General features: G+C 45.5%; 1 protein-coding gene across 4 annotated transcripts in view; it reads right to left on the bottom strand.

Annotated features, from left to right (window-relative positions):
• Positions 1–3857: 3857 nt before the first annotated feature.
• Kdm5c (lysine (K)-specific demethylase 5C) overlaps positions 3858–22604 on the bottom strand; it is a 49966-nt gene continuing 31219 nt past the window's right edge. For 2 of the 4 annotated variants that reach the window (XM_013035928.1, XM_013035929.1), the window contains exons 13-26: positions 15029–15148; positions 14729–14923; positions 12097–12278; positions 11884–12008; positions 11390–11537; positions 10313–10418; positions 9310–9668; positions 8554–8692; positions 7681–7860; positions 7381–7518; positions 6609–7208; positions 6247–6319; positions 5904–6103; positions 3858–5795 (exon numbers count right to left, since the gene is read on the bottom strand). In XM_013035928.1, coding sequence (XP_012891382.1) covers positions 5430–5795; positions 5904–6103; positions 6247–6319; positions 6609–7208; positions 7381–7518; positions 7681–7860; positions 8554–8692; positions 9310–9668; positions 10313–10418; positions 11390–11537; positions 11884–12008; positions 12097–12278; positions 14729–14923; positions 15029–15148 — 2931 coding nt within the window. In that variant the 3' untranslated portion in view covers positions 3858–5429. The remainder of the gene's footprint in view (positions 5796–5903; positions 6104–6246; positions 6320–6608; positions 7209–7380; positions 7519–7680; positions 7861–8553; positions 8693–9309; positions 9669–10312; positions 10419–11389; positions 11538–11883; positions 12009–12096; positions 12279–14728; positions 14924–15028; positions 15149–22604) is intronic. The other 2 variants (XM_013035930.1, XM_013035931.1) reach the window with 2 other exon arrangements.

Genomic DNA, 22604 nt, shown 5'->3' with positions numbered 1-22604 from the left:
GAACTTGCAGTCCTCCTGCCTCAGCCTCCTGAATGCACCACCATGCCTGGCTTTATTTATTAATGGCAGCTGATTAGAGAATACAAGATGGGCTGGGAAGGTGGCTCAGTATTAGAGCGCTTGCCTTGCATGAATGAGGTCCTGAGTTCGATTCCTCAGCACCACATAAGCAAAAAAGAAAAAAGCCAGAAGTGGCACTGTGGCTCAGGTGGTAGAGCGCTAGCCTTGAGCTGAAGAGCTGAGGGACAGTGCCCAGGCCCAGAGTTCAGGCCCCATGACTGGACCCCCAAAAAAAGAGAATACAAGATGAGAAGAAGCCATTATACCTCCACATTTTTTTCTGGCAGAAAGAAGACTGGATAAACAGCTTAACTGCAAACATTTAAAACATGAAACAGGAAGGAAGGGACTAAAGGTAGAACCAACAGCTCCTGGCCAATTCCCAGGCCTTAAAAATCTAATCAAGAAACTTTCATTTGGTCAGCTGGATTTCAGACTTGTAATATACCAGCAACTCTTATGTCTCACCCCTCCCCCACCATTTTGAACTGGAATATCTTGTTATCCTATACTAGCTCCACCATTATGAGTGTTGGGCACAGAGGATTTGCCTCTTAAATTTCACAGGTCTACACATAGAGAAAAATAGTACTTAAGGAGCCACATGTAAGGAATACATTCAAGACTCTTCATGCCCATTTGGACCTGATTTAGATGATTGATCTGAGCTATGTGTGCGTGTGCCCGCACACACTGTACTGGGACTTGAACTCAGGGCCATACACTCTCATTCAGTGTTTTTGCATGATCATAGCTGACCTTTTGTCACTTCGGCCATGCCTCCAGTCTGGCATTTTGCTTGTTAGAGATATAGTCTTGTGAACTTTTCTGTTGTCTGGCTTTGAACCTCTATCCTCTAGGCTTCAGCCTCTTTAGTCCCCAGGATTACAGCTCTAGTGACTTATAATGAACAGACTTGCGATAGAATGTCCCTTCTGAGATCTGGTTATGAAGATTGTGACTTTTATCTCAAATCTGGGCACTGCTCCATTCTGTTTCTTGCTTATATTACTTGCCCCCAATGACGCAAGCTGCCATGTTGTGTGCTGCCCTATGAAAAGATCCACATGGCAAGGAACTAAGTTAACACCTATCCAACAACTATCCATCAGGAGGCCATCCTGCCCACAACCACAAGAGGGAGCTCACAAGCAGATCCTTCCCCAATCAAGCTTTGCCATGACTGCAAACTCAGCTGTCACCTTGATTGCAGCCTGACTGTAGCTTGTAATAGAAATTCAGCTAAATTGTGCCCAGACATCAAACCCACATTAAAGGGTGAGAAATATTAAAACCATGAAAATATATTTTTGGGAGGTCCGGTCGTGGGGCCTGAACTCTGGGCCTGGGCACTGTCCCTCAGCTCTTCAGCTCAGAATTAGTGCTCTACCACTTGAGCCAGAGAGCCACTTCTGGCTTTTTTCTTTTTGCTTATGTGGTGCTGAGGAATCGAACCCAGGGCCTCATGCATGCAAGGCAAGCGCTCTACCATTGAGCCACCTTCCTAGCCCCCATGAAAATATTTTAAGTCAACATTTTGAGGTAATTTGTGATGCAGCACTCCAGAATACAATCATGGAAGGTTTAGAGAACATGACCAAGTCAGTCTGGCTATAGTACTGCTGATATCCCAACCTACCAACAGTAAATATCAACAGCAAGTCCCCACTATAGTCCTAGTCCAGACTATTCTGGCCCCCTTCTGACATGCAGAACAGGGCTTATATTCAGAGGTAGGAAATTTTCAGGCCTATAAAGCTTGTCTGTACCTGACCTATTAACTGATGTATTTTGCATGATGAGTCTATTGAGGACTTGGCAAAGTATCTCATGTACAGCTTTGCAGACAGGAAGGTGTTCACAAAGGGCTACTTGCTTTTTCTGAAACCTAAGAGCCTCATACACAAAGGCTCTCAATCCCTTTTCTCTGATCCATCACAATTTTGGGTCTTCTGCAAAGCATGGCCAGTGTTTATCCTTCAGGGCTACTGATCATTGTCCTGACACAGGTCCTACCCCATAAAGTGGCATCCTGTACCAATGAACTTTTTATGAGTTCACATGAAGTGGGGCTCTGACTAATCCTGTCTGCATTTTTCTGAGGAAACTATACAGGTTCCTTGTCTACAAGTGAAGACAGAGGACTCAAAGCCTGGATGTTGCCATCAGGAACTTCCAGTATATTGAGTTTGAGGATGGGAGGAGATAATCATTCTATGTATCTACCACTAAGGCACAGCAGAAGCACTAAGAAAGTGGGATGTCAGTTTTGCCTGAGGAAGTCTGGGGAGTCTTCAGTAATGTCTCTTCCTGTCCCCTGGTCACCAGCAAACTAAGAAGCCACCCTGACAAGTGTAGCTGTCTGCAAGGATGCAACAAGGTGGGCTCTCTAAAGTAGAAAATTATTTTGGGGTGAGAAGATACTTCCTCAGCTTCATCTCCATGTCCCGCTCATTTGGGGCTCCCCTGAGACAATGACTCCCAGGGCAGTGTCTGGGAAAGAAGGCTGGAAAAATGCAAGAGATTGCATCAGATGAGTCTTGCACAACGATGGCTATAGCCTCCCCTGCAAATTTCATGAAATATATGTAGACTGTGAAGGAGGCATAAAGTGTGAGGACGAGATAGGAAGGTGCCAAAATGAGAATGTTTCTTGTAAAAACTGGGATGAACTCTCCATCAAGCTGAACATTTCTCTACACTGAGAGTTGCTGTGGGTTATAGGCAGTTATCTCTTCCATTCAGCTGGCTACCTTGCAGTAAAGTGGCAGGGGTGTTAAGATGGCCCCCTTTGTGCCCATGCCACTTCTTGTGTCACCTCCTTGTACCCTCTTATCATGGTCAGTTCCAGAAAGCTAGGCAAAAGGCTAGCCTTTCCCCCTTGTCTGGAACCTTGGGTCAAACTGAGCCCAGGACGAGGTTATTCATTGCATTTTGTCTTTCGGTCCAGTGCCTAGACTAAAGGACTGACGGGATAAGGCAAGCTTGAACCATGTTCCCACCACTCAACACTGCCAAAATGTGACTGTTTGACCACTAGGTTTCTATTGAAAATCCTGGGAAGGGGGAGAGATGGAGCAAAATGAGACCTCTATATACATATGAGGAAGGAGCAAAATAACAGTGGCAATTGCTGGGTGCTGGTGGATCATCCCTGTAATCCTAGCTATTCAGGAGGCTGAGATCTGAGGATTGAAGTTCAAAGCCAGCCCAGGCAGGAAAGTCCATGAGACTCATCTCCAATTGACCCCCAGAAAACCCAAAGTAGAACTATGGTCAAAGTGGTAGAGTTTTAGCTTTGAGCAAATGAGCTCAGGACAGTACCCAGGCCCTGAGTTTAAGCCCCACAATCAACCAAAAAAAATTAACCTAAAAAAAGAAAGTGGCAATGTGCTGAGCTTCTGGTCTTTGCCCTTCAACACACCTGTGCAGCCCCTAGGAGAGGAGGGAAAGTCCTTGGGAGCCTCAATTGACGGAGAGGAGAGCTAGCTGCCTACCACAGCAAGCTCTCTAGGCTCTTGTCTCCTTATGTCCTGGACATGACCAAGGATCCCTTTATAAATCTGGTAGAAACTGGTTAGTCTTCTTGCCTAAAAAGCACATGCATGCAAACACAAAAAGGTGATCAAATCTCTAGGGTCAGTGGCTGATGCAGTACAGTAGCCTCATCTTTTGAGGCTCAAAAGGGAGAAAATCTGACAGGTTTGAAACCACTATGGTAAGTGAAAGAAGCCAGACACAAAGGACCACATAGTGTATAATTTCATTTATATAAAACGTCCAGAATAGGTAAAGAGGGAAAATGGGAAGAACCTAAGGGATGTGAAGGTTTTTTTGGAGATGATAAAAATGTTCTCAATTTTTTTTGCAGTGATGTTTTTGCACAACTCTGTTAAATATACTAAAAGTCGCTGAATTGTACACTTAAAGAGAGGGAACTATATGGTATGTGAGTTTTATCTCAATAAAACAAGTGTTTAAAAAGAGAACTCCAGAATTACAAATAAGCACACATCTGCCCATTCATCCAGGGCAGAAAGAACCAGTGAGAAACATCAAGAGATAGGGCCTATATGGGTTAGTCAGAAAAGCATTCTAGAAAGAATGAGGTTATATATAATCTTGATCTTAAGAGTAATGAAGCAGTAGTGACACGATCAGTTCTACACTTTAGAAAACACTATCTGACTCATTCAACTACACATTTAACAAGATGAACGTTATGGCATGGGAATTATACCTTAATGAAGCCATGGGGGGGGCTCCCTCTGAAAACAAGAGGATATAGACTGGAGGGCACAAAGTTTGGGGAAGCTATTGTGCAGGTCAGGTGAGTGGGGCCAAAGTCCACCTGTCTGGAGACAGGGAACTGGCTTGGGGAGGCATTGGATGTCTTGCCCAAGGTTAAGGAGAAGCTGGTACAATGGATTCAGTTTCAGAACCCCTTGGCCCCTGGCCTCAGCCTCAGTGCTCCTGCTAGCACTTACAGCTGCTCCACTGACAGGTGAGGGAGGCTCCACTCTCCCTTTAGAAGAGAAATGCACTTCAGAAACAGGTTTCCAAAAAAATGTTGCTAAGGGTTTTATTTCTAACAAGAGGAAAATAATAAAATAAAATTAAAATAGGCTTCAGTTGGAACCAAGTTTCTTTTTTGTTTTCCTTCTGAACAAATTAATTACACACCGACAATCTTCTTTTATTACAACATGAACCCAGGAGGAGGAAAGGATATGGGGAGGACAGGGAGGAAGGGTTGAGGCAGGTGTGAGGACAAGCACCAAAAGCCTTCTTCAGACCACAAGGAGCCCTGCTGAGCCCCCACCCCACCCCCAAACAAATTCATAGAAAATAAAAAAACTGAGCACAGCTATGTGAAGTTTCCTCCTCCTGGGTGGAAAAATCAGGGAAAAGGGAAAAAGGTGAGGGTGGAGGGAGGAGGGCAAAAGGGAGGAGGCAAATGAGTGAGAGGGGGTGTAGAGGTTAGTGTAGCATGGCCTGGCCAGGGCTAGAACTGGGAAGATGGGAGAGATTTCCCCCAGTTTGCATATGCACTGGCCTTGTCTCTGGAATGGTGCTGGCCCAGCCCCAATGACCCCCCCTTCCCACCTGCCTATCTGCCTCAGGTGTCTGGGAATGCTGGTTAGAGGTTACCAGGGATGGGGATGGGACTCCAGGGGCCGGCCCCCAGGAGCTGAGGTCTGAACAATACCTTGGAGTCAGAATATAAAAGTCAAGGGACTCAGGGAAGAGGGGGAGCCTCCCCCCACCCACCCACCTCCAAGAAAGCAGGCTTGATGGTCAGAAAGAGGATCCTTGAGGCCAGGAGTGGGGGAAGGGTCTGTTAGGGTCTGTGCTAGGCTCAGCCACTGTCACAACTGTTGCTGAGGAGGCTGCTGTGGGCAGGACATATGCAGCCGGGAAGTCAGAGTAGAAAAGGGGGCTGTGGGGTCTACAGTGGCCCCTAGTGCTGGTTCCAAGCCATCCTGGTTCTCCTGGGTGTTGGAACTGCCAGTGGTGGGGAGGGGTACAGGAGGGGCCTCACCCCCAGTTTCCTCCTCCAGCTCGTCCTCCTCCTGGGCTTCCTCGGCCTCTGGCCCTGAGCTTCGTACCCTCTTTGGCTCTAGCTCCTCTCGGGCTGGGTCATCGGCCTCCCCACCCCGATCCACCTTCCGCCGCCGACGCCTTTCCAGGGCCCGACCCCGAGCCCGACTCCCATGGCGTTCTGCCTTCTCCAGCTGTGATTATAGGTAGGCAGAAAGACAGGAACGTATAGGCTTGTATTAAGTCAGACCTGGGCATTATGGGCCTGACCAGACCCTGCCCATGACTACATTCTTCCTCACCTCTAGAAGTGTGTGGATCCGCTCCAGGTTTGGAGGCTGCCCAGCCTGCAGGAGCTGCCAGATGCTGTGGTTCTCATCCAGGGTCACCTCAAGCAGGTCTCCCTCCATCATCAGCTCCTCCAGAGGGGCTCGAGTTGCCTCCGGCAGTTCCAGCACAGGACCAGTCAGTTGTGGCAACAGCGAGGACAGCAGCTCCAAATCTGAGGATGGATGGTGGGGACAGGTATGGGTCAGAGGCAGCCATTTGATCATCTCCCCTACAACCACTACAGAGCAGAGGACCACAGGGGGTCACTCTGGTGATCATGAGTCAATATCCTACCCACACTACAGCTACACGTACCTCTCTTACCTGAGCCCTCCTCTGTGGCTACCTTCTCAGGACTGGTCACACTGTCTCCATTCTCCAACAAGCCCTGGACATGCATAGGAGAGCAGGTATGGGCACGGAAAACTTGAACACAAGAACCAGGAACTATTCTTTTACCCCCAACCCCAATCCTGGAAGCCTCCACCTCCCAGAGGAAGGGAGACATGGGCTTGCCAACAGAGAGAATCTAGGGGTGTGGACTGACACAGGATGGGGAAGGGAGGCTGAGCCAAAAGACACTGAACACTAGAAAACAGAAGCAGAGCTGGAGCCTAAACAGATGTAGGGGCTAGGAGACAGGAATAGGAGGGGAAGAGCTGGGCTGAGTAGCTTACCTTAGGCACATCCTTGCCACTGCTCTCTCTCAGAGAGTCAGAGGCAAGGTCTGCAGGGTAAGTAGGGGGCTCCTCGGGACTGGGTTCAGCCTGGAGCTGTTGGTGGAGCTCAGCCAGCCGTCCCAATAGAGCAGTCACGTCCTCAGAGGCTAGAGCCTGTCTGGCACGGCCTTGCCAGCTGATGGCCCTCTCTGTGAGGCACTGTAGGGCCTCACCCTCAGGCAGCCGCACAGGCAGTCTCTGCAGGGCTACCAGCAGTGCCAGGATGGTCTCCAGGCGTGGGCGCCGTGAGCGCATGCACAGTGGGCACAGGAATTTGGTGTCCCATTCCCACCAAGCCAGCAGTGGGGATGAGGTGGGACTGGGCCTTGGGTAGCTGAGGAGGCGGGGCACTGTCACACACCGCCCATGGAACCAGTCCTGACACAGGTCACACTGCAGAGCTCCCACCCCGGCCGGCACTTGCCCACACACACAGATGGAGGTCGCAGAAGTGGCTGTGGCCGATGATGCCAGTGGACTGGGCTTGGCTGAGTTGGTGCGGCGCAGCTGCAGGATACCCTCCTTCTCCTTCTGCTCCCCCTCCTTGAAGGCCACGATCTGCCGTGCCCAGGATAGGGGGAGAGTAGGTTAGTTGCCTGTCCCCTCAAACATCCCACTCCAAAAGCAAGAGAACTGAGGCTCAGGAGCAAGCGGTCTGCCCATGGTCACCCGGCTCAGACACTCTTATCATTGCCAGGCTCTTCACCCATCTGTGTCTTAAGCATCTTACCACAGAGCCTGGGTCCCTGAGGTCCTGCGCAGACAGCCCCAGCAGCTCTGTGTCAGATTTGTATAACCCCAGCTCCTTCTCCATCCACCGGCTGCGCTTGGTGCTGTCTGAGCCGGCGTCTGCACACGGGCAGAGCACCTGAGGCAGGCAGACAGAGGGGGGATGACCGGGCTTCTCTATGTCCCACACCCTCTCCTCCCCTCCCGAGTGTCCCTTCAAACCCCATGTTGTCATAGAAGCCATCTCACAACAGCCAGACCAGGCAAGGGGAGGCAAGTAGGTGAAGGTGCCAGGCCTCACCTCCAGCAGCGTGTAGCAAGAATTCTTCTTGAGGAAGGTCTTGGAAGCCTTCTCCCTCCAAGAGTGCGCCGTCAGTACCTGCAGCTCCAGCTGTCTCAGTTCCTCTAGTCCCACAGGGAGGTCCCGGCCCACAGCCACCAGGCCCTCCAAGTCATCCAAGCAGGGGTAGTGGTCACCATTCTGGATAGAGGGACAAGAAGAGTAAGCTGAGTGTCTACCTTGCAATATCTAGCGATACTTACTCCATGCTGGGCCCTGAGCTGGGAAGATGAACTGAATTCAACAGTCCTAAGGCAGAAACAACAGGCCATGTGTTCAGGAACACCCACATACCTCTGTACCCTAACACTTCCATCTACTGGCACGCTCAGTGTAGGACACCAGACTAGCTGTCTGCCATGGCCTGCCTCTTCCCCACTCCTGCAGGTACCTGTGGTGTTCCACTCCCATGCGACCTGCCTCTCTTACCCCACTAGCCTCATCCTAACCAGCAACCTCATTTATGAGATTCTCTCATATTGTTTTCTAAGCACATTTTGCCTCTTCCCAATGTGCTGCACCCCCTTTCTCTCTCTAGCCCAACTCAGAGTAGGTGTCATGTCTCCCTGGCTAGACAAAAGACCTGGGGTTAAGGCTGGGAAGGTGGCTCAGTGGCAGAGCGCTTGCCTTGCATGCATGAGGCCCTGGGTTCCATTCCTCAGCACCACATAAGAAAAAAGAAAAAAGCCGGAAGTGGCACTGTGGCTCAAGTGGTAGAGGTTTAGCCTTGAGCTGAAGAGCTGAGGGACAGTGCCCAGGCCCAGAGTTCAGGCCCCATGACCAACAACAACAACAAAAAAAGACCTGGGATTAGAGTCAAGGTAAGGTTCTCACTTGGATCTCATCCACATCAGCAATCCATGCCCGGGCCTTAGCAAGAGCCTCCTTGAGAGCCTGAATGTTAGGCAGGTGAACAGGGATGTTTTCTGCTTCACGGATTATGGCCTCAAGTGTGGCTGGTGGATGCTTCTGCCTAAAGGTAAGAACAAAGAACAAGAGGACCCAGTTTGGCATGGTCTACTGAGCAAAGCCAAGCCTGACTACCAGAAATGTAGAAACAGACTCACTGAGTACTTGTTATTTCCACTGCTATTTGGATCTACTTGCCCTTATCTTGCCAGGGAGAGGTGGCAGGCCCTGCACCCACCTAACCATATGTACCTATTCATCCTTCTATCACAGCTATTGCACCTCTACTTCTCTGCCAGTGTGTCAGTCAGCTGGAAGTGTTTACATACACCACTTGGGTGCATGACCTGTGGTTGCAGTCTGTCAGATGGTGCCATGTGTGGCACCTATCACCTTCTTGCGATCTGTGCTTTCTATACATGAGTGCATGCTAGCCTACAGGGCTAGTCGTCTATGCATTATTTGTTTCTGTTCTCCATGAGCCTACCCCTACCCTCTGTATACATAGATTTAAAAATAAAAGTAAGTTTTATAAGAAAACTTCTAAGCTTTCAAAAACAAGTAAGAGTCAAATACATAGAATGTGTGTGATACCCACAGCTACCCATGACAGTCATCTTCAAGTTCCCCACTAAACTCGGAAAGGTGTCATAGGGCAGGGAGGGGAATAGCTGGACCTACCTGGCTTCCAGGCAGAGGTGGGCTTTCTCCTCCCAGCGTTCAGCAATGGTCAGCAGCTCCTGAAGCTCAGCCCGGGCCTTATCCACAGCAGAGCTAGGGGCAACACTGGCACCCGCAACCAACAGTCCCCGCATGACAGCCAGGGTGCCCCTTCGGGCAGAGGGGGCCAGTGTGCGTTTTACCTCATCCAGCCACCGTGCCTGTTCCACCTGCCGCTGGAGCTGCTGGGCCTCAGGCACCTCCACCCCCAGCTGCTGCCCTCTCTCCAACAGGGATTGCAGTAGCCCAGGATTGGAGGGCAGTGAGGCCAGGGCCTCACATGCTTCAGCCTGGTAGGCCTCCACCTGTTCCAGGATGCCCTGCCAGAGTACAGGATGAAGAACAAACTCCTCAGTTGGGCCCACCTAGAGATCCCATGACCACATATTGTTGCCCTGCTTCCATTCTTCCCCTACAAGCTTGAGGAAACAGGGAATCTGACACAGGCTGTACTCTACTTCTCTGGGCTCCGTGACAGCAATTCCTAACACTGATTGCTCATTAGAATTCCCTATGAAATTTATTAAAATGCATGGTCCTGGGTCTTATTACTAGAGATTATTTAAAAAGGCTGGTTATGAATTTGTGCCTTATTTCTGTAAGGACTCTCAGAACACTGTTAAGTCCCTATGCCCTATGCTATGCTTAGACATTGCACAAACCCTCATGTCTACACTGCCATCCCGTGCCTTTTCCATCCCATTTCTCCTCTCTTTTCATGAATGTTGCTCAATTTCCCAAACGTTCCAGGCCTAAGGAACACTAATGACTACCTCCATCAGGAAATCTTCCCCTTTACTCATACCCGTTCCTCAAATTCCACACCTCCCATTATTTCCTCCTACACATACATCCTATCTCACCCAAATACTTTACGCTTCCCCAAAGAATCCAGTGTAGCCTGCTACTCAGGTTTCCCAATTCCCTTAATCCCTCAGTAGCACTCCAGCCCACCTCTCCTCACCTTAACATCCCCAATCTGGTGCATGGCACAAGGAAGATTGTTCATCTGGTCCAGAAAGGCCCGAAGTTCAGCCAAGGTCATCTGTAGGCCAGCCACCCTGTGGGGGCTATGGAGTTTCACATGTAGAGTTCATATCCAAACCCAGTCCTCTCCCCTGATTTCTGTGCTAATAGTCAATAGCTTTCCTCGCCACATCTGTCCATCTTGATTTTGCATTTTAGGGTTCCTCCAACTGCCCAGGTGGCAGGGAGGGGTTTTTTTTGGTCCGTTGTGGGGCTTGAACTCTGGGCTTGGGCACTGTCCCTCAGCTCTTCAGCTCAAGGCGAGCACCTACCACTTGAGCCACAGCACCACTTCCAGTTTTTCTGGTGGTTTATTGGAGATAAAAGTCTCACGGACTTTTCCTGCCCAAGCTGGCTTTGAACCATGATCCTCAGATCCCAGCCTCCTGAGTAGCTAGGATTACAGGCGTGAGCCACCAGTGCCCAGCTCAGGGAGGGTTTTTAAATATGTTTCATTTTTTTCAGATGATGAAGGACATTAGGAGAGAGGGAATTATTTTTCAAGCTGCAGAGGAAGTTTAAAAACCCACTGACAGTAACAAAACCCAAAATTTTCCTTTTTGTTAAAATGGTGCTAAGACTCAAACCCAGAGCTTCTTCACATGCTAGGCAAGTGCTCTCCCACTGAGCAGACACACCCCTGGCACTTAGATTTTTCAATTCATACTCTACTGTGAACCTAAAGCTATGTAAGCTGATTCAAGTTTTCATGTCTGTCCTGTTCTTCCCACTAAACATCCCCAACTTCTTGCCCACAAACTCTCTCAGCCTATCTCTCATATTTCCTACTGGTACTGAAAAAATAACTTCTGGCTTTCTTATTGCTCAGGCTCTCCTCTGGATGCTAAATTGTCTGGTATCTTGCATTCTTCAACATTTCCTAAGCCATCTAATATTTGTGACTTCCTGCTAATGTTCTATGTACCCAATGGTATTCAGTCTGCCCTTTGTACTTTTCCAAGGTTACTGGATCCTCGGCAAGCTACCTCTGACCCAACACCTCAAGTCACCATACCCAGCTTCCTGGCCGCTGACCAATCCCAGAGCTCGGGACACGCAAGCCTCAGCCTCACTCAAGCAGTTCTTCAGTTGCTGCAGTAGCTCACTGTTAGGAAACCTTCGCTCACGGGCCTCAGACTCTAGTGCCCTTAGCTCTTCAAGACCTGGAGGAAGAATGAGAATAGTAGTGTTTAGTAAAGGTGGAGGAAGGGGGATCAGGGGAAACAACAAAAAAAGGGGGATCTGGGAATGTGGTTTAGCAGTAGAGCGCTTGCTTAGCATGCATGAAGCCCTGGGTTCAATTCCTCAGTACTACATAAGCAGAAAAAGCCAGAAATGACACTGTGGTTCAAGTGGTAGAGTGTTAGCCTTGAGCAGAAGAAGCTCAGGGACAGTGTACAGACCCTGAGTTCAAGCCCCAGGACTGGCAAAAAAGGGAATGGAACTTGCCTGTGGAATCCTTCTGCCCCCTCTTGTCCTGCCCTTCCCACCCCCTAGCCAATCACTCACTGCGCTTTCGTCCATCTTCCACCTCTAGTGCCACTCGCACTTTGTTGGCCCAGGTGTCAAAGGACTCAGCTCGAACCTTCAGCTTATGCAGCATGGCAGGAAGCTCATCTAAGGTATACCGATAGCTGGGAAAGAGAACAAGGAAGACTACATTTGGCCCAGCTCTATATCCTTTTCCTTGTTCAATTTCCTCTGGGTAGGTCCCAAGCTCACCGGAGATACTGCCGACTACTGGAGCACTTGCAGAGGTCATTAATGTGGGAAAGGCAGACAAGACCATCTGGGCAATCATAGCAGGCTAGGGCAGACAGGAAGCATGTGGTCTTGCACTTGATGCACTGGCGCTCATCATCTGGGAGCAGTTCAAAAGCCTCTCGTTCGGCCTCTGTGATACCCTGGGGAATTCAATGCATACACCATATAGAACCAGACAAAGTAGCAGAAACCCCCATCTCAGCTACCACAGAGCCCCACTTTTAACTCAAATCTATGCTGAGGGTCATGAGGTCCCAGGACAAATATCACAGTGAACACATGTCCACTGTGGGGAAATCAGCTTAAGGTACAAGCAGGTCAGTGTGGCTTGAGGCAGAATTTTATAGAGGAAGAAAAATCAGTTAAGATTCAAATCAGTACAAACCATCTTTTGGGTGAGAAAAGACGATGGAAAATAGTAAACCAAGGTACCAAAGGGGTGGCAATGTAGGAACTAGGAAATCATGCTGGCTTCCGGTTACTCAGCACTCACTATGTTCCAGGCACTGTTGCTTAGCAGGCAGGAGAAAATATGTATTCTGAGCTTAAACACATGCAATAAGATTTCCCAATAACTCAAGGACTTCGGGGTTGGGAAGGTGGCTCAGTGGTAGAGTGCTTGCCTTGCATGCATGAGGCCATGGGTTCGATTCCTCAGCACCACATAAGCAAAAAGAAAAAAGCCAGAAGTGGCGCTGTGGCTCAAGTGGTAGAGCGCTAGCCTTGAGCTGAAGAGCTGAGGGACAGTGCCCAGGCCCAGAGTTCAGGCCCCATGACCAGACCACCCCCCCAAAAAAATCCTCAAGAACTTCATCTGCTGCTCAGAAAAAGCAACCTATTTCCAGAAAGAAGCTAGCTGTGTTGGACTAACTGAAAGATAATGCAATTATTAGTAAATTTTGGGATTTGAAAGGGAAATGTTGACTTAACAGTTTTGCCTTACATTCCAACTTTAACAACTACCCTCTGTATAAAGCTATCAGCCAAATGCAAATTAGAAATCGTGCACTTCCACTTATTTGTGTGACCATGTATAAACCTCTCTGTGTCTGTGCCATTATTTTCATTGGGGTGTTCCAATGATTAGTAAAACAAAGATGGTAAGTATATTAGTACTTTGAATTAAGTACCCAACAAATATTTATTATTAGTTGCTCTAATTTTCAGGTAAGAATATGCATCTCACAGTCATCACCTTACTGTAAAAAAGGAAGACTCTAAGTCACAGAGAGGGTGAGGATTTGACTGAAGTCAATTTTGAATCCAAAGAGAAAAGCTAAAGTCTCTGGATTTCTTTGGATCACTGGTTCTTGAAGACTGGATGAAAACTGAGTCCTCCAGAAGAGTACTCAAACACATATAATCAGGTCTGAAGGATTCCAGAATTCATCTCTGATGGAAAGGTCAAGTTTACAAAACTCTGAACGTCAGGATGGAAGGTTTGTTTATTTTCCCTACCTTACTTTGGCTCTGTCAATTGTATGCCACAGCCACAGGACCATTATTCAATAACAACAAAGAAAATGATGCATGGAAAAACTTAAAAACTAGCACCATATCTAAGAAGGCCTTAACTTCTAACACCATTATAGCTAAAACACTTCCTACAGACCATACTCACAGGAAAGTTATACTTGAACATTAAATCAGAAGCTATTACCCAAAACAGCCAGAACTGACACCATAGCACCAGTATTCCTTTGTAATTCTTTTTCCATATTCTGGAGATCAAAGCCAAGGCCTTGTACATGCAAGGTTAACTGTTTCCCCACTGTTCTATACCCACAGCCCTTCTTTGTAATCTTCTACAGGGTTCTCACTAAGTCAGTTTGCTAAGCAAATATGGGGCATGAAGGGAACAGCTGAACCTACATAAGTGGACTTTATAGCTGTGCATAGCTGCCACTCAACTACATATACAACTGACATGTTTAAAAGAAATCTATTAAAGAAAGCCTGTTTTCAATTTGGTAACATTATTGACCTAGAATTACTGAACCATCTGAATGTAAGAAAACGGCATTTCCTAAAAAAGTTCCATATTTATTTTTTTCATGTACCAGTAATAGCAGCTGCTGCCAGAAAAGGGAAGTAATAACAGTCTTTTCTGTAGATCACCACACTCAAGCTTTAGACTTCCTTGTACTTAAGTGTGTATTTCATTTTATGAAGTGAGATTATCATTTACAGTGTACATAACTTGATATGGTGACCCAGATAATCAAGCAGAGGGGTTTTATGCATCTGTTTGTTTTGCTAGGTCATTTGCATAATGGAATGGCGGGTATACCAATACCTGCTAAAAGTCAGTTACTGCAGTATTATCTATGATCCACTCAATATTCCAAAAAGAGAAGCCTCTTTCCTATTTTTCAGATGGGGAAAATCACACTTAGTGAATTAAAGTGATTGGTCTAAGTTTGCTGGTAAAGGGGAGAGTTAAGAAATGAAATAGTTTTTAGTTGAGGTGTGCCTAGTTCATTTCACCAAGCAAGAGTAAAGGTTTTATCTTTTCCTTCACATCACACTTGTCTTTCCCAATATCCCCCAGGTAAGGGTGCCTAATCTACAGCAATATCCCACCACTCACTTTCTCTAGCAGAGCCTTTCGTAGGCGTCGCTCCTCCTGCACCATTATGAACATCTCTTTATGTACGGCTGCTGCCAGGTTCAGGTCCAGCTTCTCAGGGCACGCAGCCATCTTGCAGATGAGCTCTTCATGGGAGAAGACGCAATATCTTCGGAGCCGGCGGTAGTGCTCAATGCACTGACGCCCAGCTGGCAGCTGTGAACAGGTGTCAAGTCTGGGGCCAAGTCTAAAGGAAGTGGTACCTCAGCATTCCCACAAACTTTCTGTTTCTCCCTCCTACTCCACACACTCTGGACTCACCCAGTCAGCAGTACAAAAGTTGACAGCCTCAGCAAAGTTGTAGCCTTGGTTGAAGCCGCTGTGGTAAGCACGAGGAAAGGTGATGACGAATTCTCCTGCACACTGGTTTGTGCGAACAACCTAAGGAACAAGACAGCCTATGCAGTGAGATAAGAGATTTTCTAGTCTGCAGAAATCTGACCTAAGATAAGGTGCTTAAGAAAACAAAGTTTCAGGAAATAGAGTATGACAACAGAATCCCATCCCCTTCAACTCTCAAAAAAAAACCCAAACCCTCAGATTCTACTATCATCATTTTAATCTACGTGAACAGATAACATCCTGATTTGAGTTCAAATTAGAAATGAAGCCTATTTTGACTTCCAAGTAATTTTTGTGTGTGTGAGACAGTCCTGGGGCTTGAACTCAAGGGCCTGAGCATTGCTCCTCCCCTAGCATTTGTGTGCAAGGCTAACATTCGAGCCACAGCTCCATTGATTTTTCCTTTCTTGGTGATTAATTTAAGAGTCTTACGGACTTTCCTGCCTGTGCTGGTTTTGAATCGTGATCCTCAGATCTCAGCCTCCTCAGTAGCTAGGATTATAGGTGTGAGCCACTGGCAGCTGGCTCCCCAGTTTATTTTTTTATGAAAGTTTTTTCATTAAGCTGGCCAAGCTTTACATCAGTAGTCAAGAGATGAAGTTTAAGAGTCAAATGGTTCTGTGAGATTTGCTATAAAACCAGCAGATCCTGTCATACCTCCTGAAAGCCGATCACTTGTACCTTATTATTTTGGCACTGACTATAACAATCCTAAATAGTGTATTTCTAGGCTAGGTAAAAACAGCTTCAGGCTTCTCAATTTGCTTGGATTTCTATGTATATTATTAATCATCTAAACCCTACCTTGCTGACAAGTGTCCATTTTTCTTTTCTATACATTATTTTAGCATTTTCATGAAGCCTTCTGGGATTTTTTGTTGTTATTTTATTTTTGTTCATTTTATTTTCTTGAGGCAAGACCTCACTGTAGATTAGGCTGGCCTGCAACTCACAAACCTCCTGTGCCAGTTTCCAAAGTGTCTGAGTTATAAGCACACATCTTTGTGCAGCCATATGATCTGCTCAGATGTAAAGGAGCTGTTTTCCCAAGAATCTCACACTCCTGCAACATGTCTCTTGTTTCCTAGACCCTATGTACTCCTCTCTCTTGGTTCATTCCTTTGCTGTGCTTGAACATTTCTTTCAATGTCTTCTGAAAAATGGTGGGAAGAAGTTTTTCTTTTGGGGAGGAGGAGGCAGTTTCTATTCTCAGCTCTCACACTTGACAGCATAGAGAATTCTAAGATGAAAATCATTTGGGAATTTTGCTCTGGTCTTCTAGATTCCAGTCTTGCTTTTGAAAAAACCCAGAAGCCATTCTATTTTCTGATCTTTGAATGGTAAACCTATTTCTTCCTCAAGAAGTTATAGGACTCTTCTGGTCCCAGAGTTTGATAAGAAATTTTACAAGATTTATCTTGGTATGGATCTATTTTTATTCATGTACTGAGTAGATCTCTTTGATTGTGGTAAGTCTTATGGTCAAAGAAACTTTCTTGAACAGTTTCATTAGTGCCTTGATCATCTCAGGTTTGTTTTTTTTTGTGCGTGTGCCAGTCCTAGATATTGAACTCAGGACTAAGGCACTGTCCCTGAGCTTTTTGCTAAAGGCTAGTGCACTCTACTACTTGAGCCATAGCTCTACTTCTGGCTTTCTGGTGGTTACTTGGAGAAAACAGTCTCACAGATTTTCCTGCCCAGGCTGGCTTCAAACCTTGATCCTAGAATTTATATCTAAACTCTTTAATTTTCTCTCCCTTTTCTCATCGTTTTCTGGTGCTGGTCCTGGAGCTCAGACTCAGGGTTTGGCCTAAGCACTCTACCACTGAAGCCATGGCTCCATTTGTGGCTTTCTTTTTGGTGGTTAATTGGGGATAAGAGTTTCACAGAATTTCTTGTCCAGGCTGGCTTTGAATTACAATCCCAAAATCTCAGCCTCCTAAGGTAGCACGAGCCCTTTTCCCATCTTTGCATTCCATTCTCTGGGAGAGTCTTCACCTATTTATTTCTAAGCATTGCTTTTTTTTTGTTTTGTTTTCAGTTTTGCTATCATAGTTTTAATCTCCAAGAGCTTAGTAGCTTCATGGTATGCTGTTTATGAAAGTTTTTGGTATGCTCTTTTAAAAATAATATCCTGTTTTTGCTGTTTTGCAGTATGGTAGTCCCATTTTATACAAAGATTATTTCTAAGACTGAGTGGTAGCTTCAGATAGCATTGAACCCCTGATGTTTTTTTCCTAGATGCATACACAAATTTAATTAAGCAATGTAGACATAGCTTTTGCGATCTCAAATGTTAAAACTAGCACAACTAGCACAATTTTTTTTCCTTTGTAATTTCATGGACAGACTTACTGTAAAGCTTACCATACAAAAGCTCAGCATACAATTTTCTTTCCTTGCCCAAAAACTTTTATCTTTCCAATTAAATTGGGGGAAAGGGATAATGCGTGTGTGTCTGTGTGTGTGTATGCATGCGTGAGTGCATGTGTGCATGCATGTTAGTCCTGAGACTTGAACTCAGGGCCTGGACTCTGTCCCTGAGCTGTTTTGTTTGTCTAGTGTTCTACCACTCGAGTGACAGCTCCACTTCTGGCTTTTTGGTGGCTAAGTGGATATAGGAGCCTCACAAACCCTTATGCCCAGGCTGACTTTGAACCACAAACCATGATCCTCAGATCTATGCTTCCTTAGTAGCTAGGATTAAAGAGGGGAGCCACTGGTCCCTAGCTTATTTCATTTAAAGAAAACATTGTAGAGCTTGTCTTTGATGTTTTGTTTTCTCTTTTTGTTTTCTCTTTTTCCTTTTTCTTTGCAAGGATTGAGGCTTCAGCACAGGACTTGAGCTTGTGCTTTAAAACTCTTCATTCATGGCTTGCATTTTACCACTTAAGATATACCTCCAGTTCAGCATTTTACTGGTCAACTGGAGATAGTCTTACAGCCTTTTAGGCTGTGTCCTCTCAGTCTCCTAAGTAACTAGGATTATAAGACTGAGTCACTTGCACCTGCCTTTTGGCATATGTGAATTCCCTCTACCACAATTGTACATTGGAGTAATTCCTAAATAAAATTATACAGCATGGATATACTGTACAAAAAGGAAAATTCATACTTCAGGCAGGCTAGATCAGGATGGTACAGGATTTCATCATGCTATTCAGAATAGAATGTAATTGAAAACTGCTGACCTATTTATGGTTTGGAATTTCCCATTTAATATTTTTGGACTGCAACTGACAAGGGGTAACTGAAACCACAGAAAGCAAAATAATGGATAAGGGAGACTATATATGCTTACCTCTGAAGATAATAATAAGGTTTCAAAAAAAATGATGAGGTTTCTTTTCCTTTTGAAGTATTTCTCCCTGCCGGGCCTCTGTTTCTCCAAGTTGCTTTCTCCCTGTTTTTCTGGTTCTATTTTATTTTCATTGGTTATCTGTTAATCTGTGGCTACCTACTTAAATATAGAGGAAGAGACAAAAAACTGAATGGATGCACTAAGTACATAGGTGATGCTTATCAGCTTCACCATTTAGTCTGGGAAACTGTAATTTTTTTCTTTTACACCAGTTAGATTCTCCAAAGAAAATTCACATTTAAATTTTTTAAATTTATTTATTCAATTTACTTATTTGCTGCCAGTCCCAGGGCTTGAATATAGGGTCTGGATGCGGTTCCTGAGCTGCTTTGTGCTCAAGGCTACCATTTGGGTGATGGCGCCACAGTAGCTTTTGCTGAGTAGTTTATTGGAGGTAAGAGTCTCACAGACTTTTCTGCCGGGGCTGGCTTTGAACTGTGATTCTCTGTTCTTAGCCTCCAGAATTGCAGGCATGGGCCACAAGTGCCCAGCTAAAACTCATTTTTATTTTTTTTAGGTCTGTCATGGGGCTTGACTCTGGGCCTGGGCGCTGCCCGAGCTCTTCAGCTCAAGGATAGTGCTCTACCACTTGAGCCACAGCACCACCTCCAGTTTTCTGGTCATTATTTAGAGATAAGAGTCTCACAGACTTTCTTGCCCGGGCTGGCTTTGAACTGCAATCCTCAGCCTCCTGAGTAGCTAAGATTATAGGTGTGAGCCACCAGTGCCCACTTCACTTTTTTTTTTGCCTGTAAGAAAAAAGGCCTGTCTGCCCATGTTCTAACAACCAAGGAAGATAATTGGAAACCTCAGTATCCACTATGTACACAATGATAAATCCTAGTAAATTTTCACTTCAGTTCCATCCTTAACTGTACCTAAGGAGACCAAAGACTTCTCTTTTAACTTCTTCAGAAATAAATCTTTTTCATTAATTACTTTTTATTTATTTTTGTTGGTCGTGGGTCTTGAACTCTGGGCCTGGGCACTGTCCCTCAGCTCTTCAGCTCAAGGCTAATGCTCTACCACTTGAGCCTCTTCTGGTTTTCTGGTGGTTTATTGGAGATAAGAGTCTCACAGACTTTCCTGTCTAGGCTGGCTTTGAACCGCAATCCTCAAATCTCAGTCTCCTGAGTAGCTAGGATTACAGGTCTGAGTCACTAGCACCTAGCATGAATTATTTATTTTTATGATCTTTTTATTAGTATAATTAGTTGTATAAGGGGGTTTCTACTGCATTCCCACATACATGTAATATATCCCAACAACCTCACCTCCTGTATCAGTCTCCCTTAGCCCCTTCCTCTTAAAACAATTTCAGTTGGTTTCATAGTTCTATTTTCATACCTACTCATTCCCCCACTGTTTTATTTTTCTATCATTTTTTAGTGTGTATTAGTTATTCCAAGGGTTGTTTTTTGTTTTTTGGCCAGTCCTGGAGCTTGAACTCACAGCCTGGGCACTGTCCTTGAGCCTCTCTGTGCTCAAGGCCAGCACTCTATCACTTGAGCCACAGAGCCACTTCCAGCCTTTTCTGTTTATGTGGTATTGAGGAATCGAACCCAGGGCTTCATGCTTGCTAAGCAAGCACTCCACCACTAAGCCACATTCCCAGCCCCTCCAAGGGATTTAACTATGGTATTCACGTGTGCATATTATATTTCAATCAGAACAATCCCCTCTGCTGTTTTTTGCTCTGCTTCTCACCTACTTACTGTTTAACAGCTTCAGTGAGATTCCTTAAGCCCTTTTTATAAATAGATGCAATGTATTGTAATATGGAAAAGAATCTCAAGTTTTTCTTTTCTCCATTCTTGGGGGTTGAAATCAGGGCCTGAGGTTTTTGTTTTTTCTGCTCAAGGCTAGCTGGCTTCAAACTGAAATCTTCAGATCTCAGCCTCCTGAGAAACTAGGATTACAGGTGTGAGTCACTGTTGTCCTATAAATCTTTTTTTTACATAGATATAAGCCAATCTTAACCCTCAACACACACCTTCTTTACTCTCATACTACCCAATCCCACTGACTACAAACCTTTAGGGGATTCAAAGGTATAAATTAGGTTTGTTCTCAAAGGTTCCCAATATCAGCTTAATACTTTTTGCTCATCTCCCTTCTAGTTGTCCGTTTTCTGATTTTTAAAACAAATCTCCTTGTGTCATTTTACTAGGGTTTCCATAAGGAAAGGAAGTAGGCATGTGTATATTAAATTTGTCTCTAACCAAGATGAACATGCAATACTGGGGAAGGTTTAGGAAAGGTAGTCTCCCTAACACAATCAATAAATTCTAATCTGAAAAATGAAGGTTTTTAGGTGTGCTGGGGATTTAACTGAGTTAAACATATATATTTGTATATATACACACATATGTATATATAATTTAACCAACTATTCCTCTGCTAGGATTCTCGAATAATTTAGGGGCAAATTAACATCTTGACAATATTGTGTTCCCATTCATAAATACATGTCCACATTTATTCTCTGGTCATGTATAAGCTCCACCTTATATTTTCTCCTTCTTAAATTAATCTCTACTTAGAAGTAACACTGCTGCTAGTATTTTTTTGCCAATCCTGGGGCTTGAACTCAGGGCCTGGGCACTGTCCCTGAGCTTCTTTTGCTCACAGCTAGCACTCTACCACTTGAGCCACGGTGTCACTTCCAGCCTTTTCTGTTTATGTGGTATTGAAGAATCGAACCTAGGACTTCATGCATGCTAGGCAAACAATATACCACTAAGCTACATTGCCTCTGGCATTTTTAACCTGTATTATTGTGCTGGCTTCTATAACTAGCCACCAAAACAATTTTTCCAGAAAAATGCAAATTTGACCATGGCATACCTCTGCTAAGGCCCTCTTGAATCCCTATATCCACCTGATAAAGCCATATTCTGAGAGGTAAATTCTTACTCTTCTATCATGGAACCATTTCTTGGTACCGCATTCCTAAAAGACCCAATCTACCGTTTTCCTGCAGCACTTCTTTTTTTTCTTGTCGGTCATGAGGCTTGAACTCTGGGCTTGGGTGCTGTCCCTGTGCTCTTCAGCTCAAGGCGAGCACTCTACCGCTTGAGCCACAGCACTACTTCCAGTTTTCTAGTGGTTTATTGGAGATAAGAGTCTCATGGACTTTCCTGCCCGGAATGGCTTTGAACTGTGATCCTCAGATCTCAGCCTCCTGAGTAATTAAGATTACAGGTGTGAGCCACCGGCGCCCCGCTGTCCTGCAGCACTTCTTATACCTTCATTCCACCTGTTTCTGCTCATCGTACTCAATTGGACAGTGCATACCCAAAGGCAGGAACTGGTTTACTGACTTACAGGGTGGTGACCAGTACTCTTTTTTTGGGGGGGGGGTCCAGTCGTGGGGCCTGAACTCTGGGCCTGGGGGCTGTCCCTCAGCTCTTCAGCTCAAGGCTAGTGCTCTACCATTTGAGCCACAGCGCCACTTCTGGCTTTTCTTTTTGCTTATGTGGTGCTGAGGAATCGAACCCAGGGCCTCAGGTATGCAAGGTAAGTGCTCTACCACTGAGCCACCTTCCCAGCCCCTGACCAGTACTCTTATACAAAGAAAATATTCTGGCAATAGAATCTGCTTAACAATCAAGTCTCATATCTAATTTTATAGATAAAAAATTAACTCCCATAGAAGCCTTAGGTAGCAAAACCAGGAGTTGAACATAATATTTTTGCCTTCCTCTGAAGTTAAACTCTCATTTGGGCAATGTTAACTTTATTGTTTCCTATATGGTGGTTTAAAAGAGGATTCACAGATAGTTGTGACGATGCACACTTGTAATTGCATCACTTGGGAGGCAGAGGCCTCCCAGTTCCAGACTGGATTAGGCTACATAGCAAGAACCTATCACAAAAGAGAAATTAAAAATAGCATTCTTTACATTGTGCAAATGTTGAACAGCCAGAAAGCTAAAACCAAGGAAAATATTCATCAATAGGTGAAATTAATATTATTGGGCCATAAAAGGAATTAATTCTGACACATGCTACACTGTGAATGAATCTTTTTTTTTTTTTTGGGTCCGGTCATGGGGCCTGAACTCTGGGCCTGGGTGCTGTCCCTCAGCTCTTCAGCTCAAGGCTAGCGCTCTACCACTTGAGCCACAGTGC

Source organism: Dipodomys ordii, unplaced genomic scaffold (assembly GCF_000151885.1).
Source record: "Dipodomys ordii isolate 6190 unplaced genomic scaffold, Dord_2.0 Scaffold231, whole genome shotgun sequence".
In the NCBI taxonomy this organism is placed as follows: domain Eukaryota; kingdom Metazoa; phylum Chordata; class Mammalia; order Rodentia; family Heteromyidae; genus Dipodomys; species Dipodomys ordii.
The sequence above is the reverse complement of the archived record's forward strand: the minus strand, read 5'-3'. Positions and strand labels throughout refer to the sequence as shown.